Source organism: Psammomys obesus, unplaced genomic scaffold (assembly GCF_907164565.1).
Source record: "Psammomys obesus unplaced genomic scaffold, mPsaObe1.curated_primary_1811, whole genome shotgun sequence".
Lineage (NCBI taxonomy): Eukaryota > Metazoa > Chordata > Mammalia > Rodentia > Muridae > Psammomys > Psammomys obesus.
Genome location: NW_026585644.1, coordinates 59092105 through 59101575, shown reverse-complemented (window position 1 = coordinate 59101575; position 9471 = coordinate 59092105). Strand labels below are relative to the sequence as shown.

Here is a 9471-nt window from a genome sequence, read left to right as displayed (position 1 = left end):
ATGACTTTTGGAAACCAAAATAAAAGAGTAATTGTCAGGTTCTCCTATTTTCTCAACATTTGTCCAAAACAAATAGAAAGAGAGAGACAGAGACAGAGAAAAAGGGAGGGAGAGGATAGTACTGTATGAATCAATGTTTCAAAAATTTCCTACCTCTAAATTCTTTCTGAAATTTACTGCATGAAAATTGTAATTTACAAGGCGTGTCAAACAACAAAATGTGTTTCAATAGATACAAGTAGAGCTTTGGATACCGATTCTCTATGAAAGCGGAACAATTTGTATTAAATCATCACTGAGGTAAAACATTTTTTGGAGGGAACCATTATAATACGGAGCAGATAAATTTCTTTAGAGACCCAAAAGGAAACAAATAAATATGGGATCTGTTGGCACAGCTTTCTCAAATATCCGGGTACGGAGACAGAGTAATAGAAAACATGACACTGAGAGATGACAGCTATGTCCAAATTCTCTATTTTTGATGAATGAGAAAGCTAAAGGCTAAAAGCTTCAGATATCAGACATGCAGGAGCAGTTTTAATATTATATTATAAAATGTAGGAACTTGATAAGAATTCTTACCCATGGAATCAGTGTCTTCAAAATAGTAGTCCAAGTTACTGTTGAGGAGGACTGGTTTTAAAACACTATTCAATACTGACTATATAAACTACTTAACATCTCCATACCTTAGGGTTTTATTTGCCAAAATGTGGATACCATAACTTACTTTTGAGCTCCAGTGAGAGTTAGATGCCACAGTGACTAGTTACTGTTAATTCACCATCAAGTGATAGAAAACTCAATGGCAGTGGTGGAAGTACAAATTTTCTTTTCCTTGATGCTCTAGACCAGTGATGAATATCCATGTAGTTTTGTTTTCTATCATTATTGTTTCCTATTCCTGCAGTTGTCCCACAGTCCCACATGGCTTCTCCCAAAATTGGCTTTCCATTTTAACAGGTCAGGACCTGCCTTTAAAGAACACTGTTGTTTACATCACTTTGGCCAGAATGTCATCACAAGATACCTTCAGAAGAGACCTCAAGGCAATCGGAGGTCAGGCAATAGAAAGAAGGACAAATACAGCACACTTTAAACCAGAATGTTAGCATTAAGTACATCTGAGAAATAACTAAAATATTTGTCATTATTCATCTGGAACACAAACTTAAATTTCCTGTATTTTATGTGGTCCAGTCAAGAAGCCAAGGGTCCTGTCACTGATGGGGAAGGAGATGAAGGAAAAAGAAATACTGGAGACAGATAACCATCTCTGTCACACAGACGTGTGAGATAGTGTATGGTGCAAAGCAGGCATTCAGGAGATGTTAGACTTCCTCCCTTTCCCCATATGGTGATTGCAGTCTAATTGCTGACAGAGCCCATATTTGCTTAAGAAGGAAAACTTAGTGGGTTACAAATACTTGGTTAAGACATCAGAGATTAGAGGCTATCTTATGTATGAAAAAGACAGATTTGGCCTGAAATTTAATAAGAACTCTGCTCTTTTCAGTCACATAGTCCTATCTCAGGGCTGCCCGGAGACAGGGCAGAAAGCCCATTCTGAGCTTATCAGACTCAGAAACTGACCTGGATGAAAGGAAATTTTCATGGTATGAAAAATGCATGTGTGTGTGTGGGGGGGGTTATGGTGGAGGGAGAAGAAGCTCCTACTCGTGTCCCTCCCAATTCAAATCACAATGTGATGATATTTGGAAATGGACCTTTAGAGGGGTGACTAGGTCATGAGGTACAGCCCCAGTTTGTGGGGTTGGTGCTTTATAAGGAAAATCCAAGATTTGAAGAAGGTGCCTAACACTGTGGGCAATCTGACCTTGTATTCCCACCCTCCAAAATGATGAAAGCTAAGTTTCCATTGTTGATAAGCCAACCTAGCCTATAACACTTTGCTATGGTAACTGAAGCCAAACCAGAAAGTATTCAGACTATGGTCTGCTGCTCGCTCCTCATTACAGACACCTTCACTTATATATAGCTGAGTTGTGATTTCTTTTCTGACTGTCATTAACCCAATGTTTCAGTTTTGCCAGGATGTTCTGAGTTCCTGGCCCTTAAGCCATGTCACTAGTAAAAAAAAAAAAAAAAAAAAAAAAAAAAATCCCCAAATAATATGGCAGAGAGAACAGAAGTCAGTCTCCTGAGTTAGAGGTGAAATAAAGTGGAGCCAGGACAGAGCCCATTACAGGACATAGAAGGAAAATTTGCTTTGTCTTACCTCAGTATTTAACTATAGGCTTTGATGAAGAAATATTTTCTTGTGAGAATGATAGACTTGGCCTATACCCAAAGCCTTAATTTGTGTTCCTGCTACCACCTGCCTCCTACAACACTCTTTAGCATGCAAACAATATTTACTCCCTGAAACCTCAAATGGCTTCTCATTATAGCACTAAACCCTTCCCAAGGCTGAAAAGGCCCTAACATCCTGAAAAGGCTGTTCTTTGTATTCTTTGACCACATTGTAGTAGGCTGAATGGTGGATACCCAACCCTCACACTACCCCAAACCATGTCTGTCTGCTGACTCATAGGACCCATGAATATTATTTTATATGACAAAACATGTGCTTAAGATAAGGATCTTGAGGAGTTACCGCCACTGTTCAGCACTGATGGCTGTGACCTAAAATCCTCAGGAAGCCCTGGGGTCATGGCCCAGAAGCACCCCAGAGGAAGAGGGTTGTGTGGAGCCCACCACGGTGGTGGTGCCTCTCTCAGGACATCAGGACCCTCTGTGGACCCTGAAATACCCTCATTCTCAGGACTCAGGGACTCGACAGAGACTGCTCCTAATGGTACACACTGCCTCAAAGAGCACCCTGGCCCTAAGTACACACAGGCCCCAAACCCAGCCCACTGGTCGGATCCAAGCCACGGTCCTCCAAGGGGTCCAGGACCACCTAGAGAAGGAGGCTACCCTGATGAGAGTGAGGCATCTTCAGAAGAGTCAGGAGTGGACCAGGAACTCTCAAGAGAGAATGAGACTGGGTACCAGGAGGATGTGAGCCCATCTTTTCTTTCCATTCCATCTGCTTGTAACTGCCAGGGAAGTCCTGGAGTCCCTGAAGGGACTTACCCTGAGGAAGGAGATGGCTCCTCCAGCAATGTTTGCCACCATTGCACCTCTCCAGTGTTGGGAGAAGATGAAGAGTTAGAAGAAGAATATGATGATGAGGAACCTCTTAAATATCCCAGTGATTTTTCACGTGTGTCCAGTGGAAAGAAACCTCCATCCCGGAGGCACCCCCTGATCGTCATCAGCTGGGCCGAAAACGAAGTCAGACAGATAGGCGTAGAGGCCTGGGACTGTGGGCAGTGGAGGAACTGTGTCAGCTTGGACAGGCAGGCTTCTGGTGGCTGATTGAACTTCTGGTACTGGTGGGAGAATATGTGGAAATTTGTGGCTATCTCATTTATGCATGCAGGCAGCTGAGAGTCAGTGATCTGGACCTTTTTCGAGTTTGGGTGGGAGTCTGGGCAGGGAGATTGGGGGGCTGGGCCTATGTGGTGTTCCAGTTTCTAAGTCAGAGCTTTTACTATGTGACAGCGCTATTCACCCGTGTTCTCAAGCTAGTGGGTGCTTTCCTACTCCTGGCTCTAGCCCTCTTTTTGGGTTGTCTGCAGTTGGGCTGGAGGTTTTTTGGTGGGACTGGGTGACCGGTTAGGCTGGAGGGATAAGACCACATGGCTGTTTTCTTGGCTGGATGCTCCAGCCTTGCATCGTTGCTTGGCTTTGCTGAAAGATAGCAGGCCATGGCAGCAGCTGATAAGATTAGTTCGGTGGGCCTGGCTGGAGTTGCCTTGGGTCAAGCAGAGGACTAATAAACCGGGTAATGCACCTGTAACTAGTGGACGCTACTACCAGCCAGAAGCGGAAGTGGCCCGACTTTTGACCATGACTGGGGTTCCTGAGGATGAACTAAACCCTTTTCATGTGCTGGGAGTTGAAGCTACAGCATCAGATACTGAACTAAAGAAGGCCTATAGGCAGCTCGCAGTGATGGTTCATCCTGATAAAAACCATCATCCCCGGGCTGAGGAGGCCTTCAAAGTTTTGCAAGCAGCTTGGGATATTGTCAGTAACCCAGAGAGGCAGAAGGAGTATGAGGTGAAACGAATGGCAGAGAATGAGTTGAGCCGGTCAGTGAACGAGTTTCTGTCAAAGCTACAAGATGACCTCAAGGAGGCAATGAACGCTATGATGTATAGCCGATGCCAGGGAAAGCACAGGAGGTTTGAAATGGATCGGGAACCTAAGAGTGCCAGATACTGTGCTGAGTGCAATAGGTTGCATCCTGCTGAGGAAGGAGACTTTTTGGGCAGAGTCAAGCATGTTGGGCCTCAAGATCACCTACTTTGCACTGATGGATGGAAAGGTCTACGATATCACAGAGTGGGCTGGATGTCAGTGTGTGGGAATCTCCCCAGATACCCACCGAGTTTCTTACCACATCTCATTTGGTTCTCGGGTTCCCGGCACCAGTGGTCGGCAGAGGGCGGCTCCAGAGGCCCCTCCTGCTGACCTGCAGGATTTCTTGAGCCGGATCTTTCAAGTACCCCCAGGACCGATGTCCAAGGGGAACTTTTTTTGCAACACCTCACCCTGGCTCTGGGACCACTTCGACCTCCAGGCCCAACAGTTCAGTACCCAAGGGAGAAGCCAAACCTAAACGGCGGAAGAAAGTGAGGTGGCCCTTCTAACGATGACATCCCTTCTTTTCCTTCCTCAAATCAATGTCAGGGAGTCAAAAGGGCTGTGCACAGCACAGGATGGAATTTGACTTATTTTTAAATACTTTAAAAAGGGAAAAATTTAAATTGTTCACTCAGTACTTAGAGGAAGCCCATGACCTATTCTCCCTCTTCCCCACCACAGGAACTGAATCTTGTTTTCTGACAATACCAAAGAAATAGGAGGTGGCTAGAGCAAAAACTTGGGGTCTGGACTTAGTCCAGACAATATATTCCTGAGGTGTGGGAATTTCTCTGGGGTCTGTATGCCTTTATCTTATCATTTTCTCTGAGAGCAAATGAAACACATCCCATTTTAAATGAGTGTATCTTATTTTTTAACCATTTCAGCCCCCCCCTTACCCTGATGTATTAGCTAAAAGAAAAAGCATGTAGTCCTAATTTGGAGCTACAGAATTCAGAGTGGAAATAGAATTTTTCCTCTGACTTTCACTTTTTGGGTAAACAACCTAACTTCAGGCTTGTTGCAAGGATGGCCAAAATTAATTTTTAAAAGGAAAACTTATGCCCTGTGCCCTTGGGTGAGGGGAGGATAAAAGGGTTCCCAGAGGCCCCCTTGTGAGCCAAGGGTTTGTATTTTTTTAAGTTTGTTCATATTTGTATGTACATATCTATTTAAAGCCAGGGGATTATCTTTCTATAAATATATAACCGGCAAAAAAAAAAAAAAAAAAAAAAAAAAAAAGGATCTTGACACTATGGTCTTACTCCGGGTTACTTAAGTGATCCCCAAGTGCAGACAAATGATCCTTGTTAGATATATAAACAAAGTCACAAAGGAGGTAAGGTGACCACGGAAATAGAAATAGGACTGATACAGCCGCAAGCTAAAGAACACCTGGAGCCACCAGAGTTTGGAAGAGGTAAGGAACTCTTTCTCCCTTAGAGTCTAAAGAAACATTACAGCCCAACTGTCTTCTAGAACAATGAGAGAATACATTTCTCATTGGTTCATGGCAGCGTGTAACTGCACCCCCAGGAAACTAAGACACATGCTTTGATTATTACCAGCCACTGGTTTCTTCTTGCTGCTCCATACTCAGCCTAAATGCTGTTGTCTCAGGTGTGTTTTAGTTGCATGCCTATACTTAGATGCTGGCCCCCCTCACTCCTCAGTCACTCTTTGGCTGTTTCCAGAAGGACTGAGTGACCATGTTATTGCATATTACCAATAAGATATATAGGACATGTCTGATAACTTTGGGAATAATACACAAAGGAAGAAAGTAGTTGTTCATTGTGGCCCTTTGCATAGAAGGGTCAATTAAATCCCAATTCCAGAGTGTACATCCTTCCTGGCTAAGCTTTATGCCTTAAAGTAGTGTGAGATGCTGCCAAATTGTTATGTGCTATGTATGTTTTGTCTTCCATAGACTCTTACCTTCCTCTTAAATATCTCTTTTCTCCTACTTGAATGCAGGTAGGCATTCAGAGGACTTGCCAATGGATGAATGATGGTCACTAACTTTTCCTACTTTCAATGGCTGCTGGTAAGGATACCAATACCAAAAATGTTCCCATGGCTATTAAGCCATCAAATTCAATGGCACATATTGTGTATAACTGGACATAGAATTACACTTTGGCCTGAAACTTAGCAGCAGTGGTTATCTGAAGACTATAAACATGTTGGAATAGGTATTTTCCTCTTTGTTTCTGGTGACTCAGATGAGTCTCTAAAGAGACACAGTATCTTTATCTGCATTCCCTATGATGGCTGCTTTACAGAGCCTACTTGATGTTGGCATTTACATGTCCTAAAAGAGTTAACAGATGGTTTATGTGTATATATATGTGTATACATACATACACACACACAAACACACACACACACACCAAGATGATCTTGAGGGCACGATCACATCAATAAGTCACCAGGTTATACAGAGCTAACAGTATTTTCATAGATGTGTATGTGGGGTGGGGTGGGTGTTATTGGGAGTTGAGCTGGGAATATGAATTTTAGTATATGCTTTGCAAATACTATACTGTGTTGCTATATCCTCAGCGAGACTAATAGTTTTTTAATACAAGCACATAGAAATGCTCCTACCATTGAAAGATAAGTTCCAATTCTTCCCCCAGACTCTGAGCTGGCCAAAGTGAATCACACTTGTAGTAATTTTGGTAGAATGATGTTCTGGGCCCGCTGAGATTATGACATAAAGCATGTTGCAGATTCTGCCCATGTCTTCTGTAATGTTCACTTCACAGTGTTCCTTTTTGGAACTTGTGCCATGATATAAGAAGTCCAAGCCACATGGAGAAGCCATATCTAGATGTTTCACTTGAATTTAAAGCCCGTAGTCAGGACCAGTTGCTAGCTAGTTGATGAGCTGTCTTGACCACTCAAACAAGTTTGGATTTGTGCTGTCCTGGATGACGTAGGAATGCAAGCCTATGAAAACCCCAAGAGGGAACCACCCATCTGAATTCAATTAGCTTAGAAAATCAGAAGTCATAAATTACATAAATGGCTGGTTATGCAACCAGGAGGGGATTTTTTTTTCAAGCCACTGTAGAAATGTTCCAAAGAAATCTGGGATCATAAGAAATACAGCCATTTGATCTTTGAAGTTGGGTTGCTCTGATTCTGTTGATGACACTTGCCACTGTGTCTAGTTTATAGAGGGCAAAATGAGGTGTGAGCTGCCTTGTCCATGCCACAAAAAAAACCAAACAAACAAAAAACAAAAAACAAAAAACAAAAACAAAAACATGGCCTTCCTTACCTAGAGAGGAGGGCAATGGTTCTAACTCTCTTGAAGGCATGAGAACCATTTTTTTGTCATGAAAGATGCAAGAATACCTGGTGATGGTGCTTTTGTCCACTGTGTGTCTAAGTGGGTAGGAGGAAGGGAGTGCTGGAATGCAAGGCCAATGAGGTAAAACTTGATGAGGTTGGACCAGAGCTGAGCATTTGGGGAACATCTCAGACATTCACCTATGTAGTAGTAATTTGCTGCAGACTGGTTTTTCCTATGTTCTGAGACCATGATACATTCAGATTGAGCCTTCACAGAGAATTCATGATCTAGTGGGGGAGACAGGCTAATAAATGGCCTTAGGGAAAATACCATAGTAGCGAGTGATATGAAAGTGTAGAGGGAAAGCCAAAATCCTGATCTCAACTTGTGACAAAGTTCTGAAAATGGCAGGTCCATAAGCTGTGTTTGGTAGAATGACAGGCTCAAGATTGGCAAGTAAGCTATAGGTGAAAGTCATTGACAAGGGATACCCGAGGAAGAGCTGACAGGGACTCCTCTGGGTGATCAGTAGGCCCACTCTGAGGCTCAGGTCCTGGAATCCATCTGTTTTGCTGATGCGCCCTCCAATTAAGGGTGTAAGGGGCAAAGCATCTCAACTGTGTCTTGATCTTGGCTCTAAATATGACTTCTCTGTGGGCAAATCCTTTTCGCTGTGTCCTATTACTTTTTCTTATCCATGCTCTAAAATATTTTTAAAAGAAAAAAAATTAAATAAATGACCACAGAGTTCAAAATGGCAGACAGTGACTAGAGCCAATTTCTCTTGCTTCCAACATGGGCTTGTGTGCCAAGTGATTTTCATATATTACTGGAGAAGTTTTACATCCTCCTTACTATTTCCTCTGCTTCCCACCCACTGGAGATTCTCATCAGCTTCAACTGTGGTTGGAGAAATAGGCAGTAGGGTGAATTTTGCCTTAAGCTCTCTTTGAGGCTAACCCAAGCAACTTGTATCTTTATTTGGAAGTTGAATATTTGCTAAATAAAACAAAGACCATGTTGACATTGATGTCAGTGCTAGTACAGCACTCTCCTACTCTACCACCTATAGTCGAGCCAGAATCAGCTATCCTTTTCTCCTTGGAGTCATCACACAATGAGGTTTAGCCATGGTCAAGTACAACTGGGAGTGTGGCAGCTATCAGCTGCAGCTGGTGAGAAACTCAGTTTGGATCTGAGAGCACCTTCAGGGCAGGTTCCAGGCTTTCTCTCCTCATTTTCCAGTAACCTCTGTGACACCTAGACAGGCAGTGCTTGCTGAATTTTTCTGAATATCACACAAGCGTGCAAGAGCCTTCAGATTTATCTTATTAGGGAAGGCGTTGTACTATAGCAAAACAGCTGTGTTAAAATGGCTTCATAAAATTATTTTCTTGTACATAGTTCTGGCAAGTTTGAAGATGGATTTTATAATCTTGGCTTGAGATGCAGAATTTGACTCTATAGGTTTTGGTTTTGTTTAAAGATCACTTTATAGATGAAGATCAGCAACTTGGAACAGCCTTGTTAATTGACCTTCAGAAGGTCAATTCTATAGTCAGGAACTCTCATCCATAGCATTTTGCTGTGACTACCTGGATTAAAACTATTGCAGTGACCAGTCTCTGCAGATTTCTCTAGGTTCTAGGGAACAATTCGCTAGAGGTTCCTCTCAGATTTCATTTTAGTCTCGGCAAAGATCCACCAACGCTTTCCCTGTTGAGGACCATGGTGTAGGAAGCAGGCTTGTTTATATAGCACGAGGCTCAGTGTTGGTGCCTGTGTGTAGCACTGTAATTCCCACTCAAGCATACCAGGCCTGGGTCTCCTGTGGAATAGAGCAAGGACACTCAGGGTTTCTGTGGCTTGTTTTTTTTCAGTCTGTATTTGACCTTGCACTACATTCACCAAGCATCTTCCAGTGAATGCAGAAACCTCTGCGTTGG

The 9471-nt window shown here is 42.9% G+C and overlaps 1 protein-coding gene across 1 annotated transcript; it reads left to right on the top strand.

Annotated features, from left to right (window-relative positions):
- Positions 1 to 2676: 2676 nt before the first annotated feature.
- On the top strand, positions 2677 to 4727 carry LOC129686237 (dnaJ homolog subfamily C member 14-like). Its single transcript, XM_055620054.1, is given in 5 exon segments — positions 2677 to 3268; positions 3271 to 3662; positions 3664 to 4338; positions 4340 to 4597; positions 4599 to 4727. Coding segments are annotated over 5 exon segments (2046 nt in total).
- The last annotated feature ends 4744 nt before the right edge of the window (positions 4728 to 9471 follow it).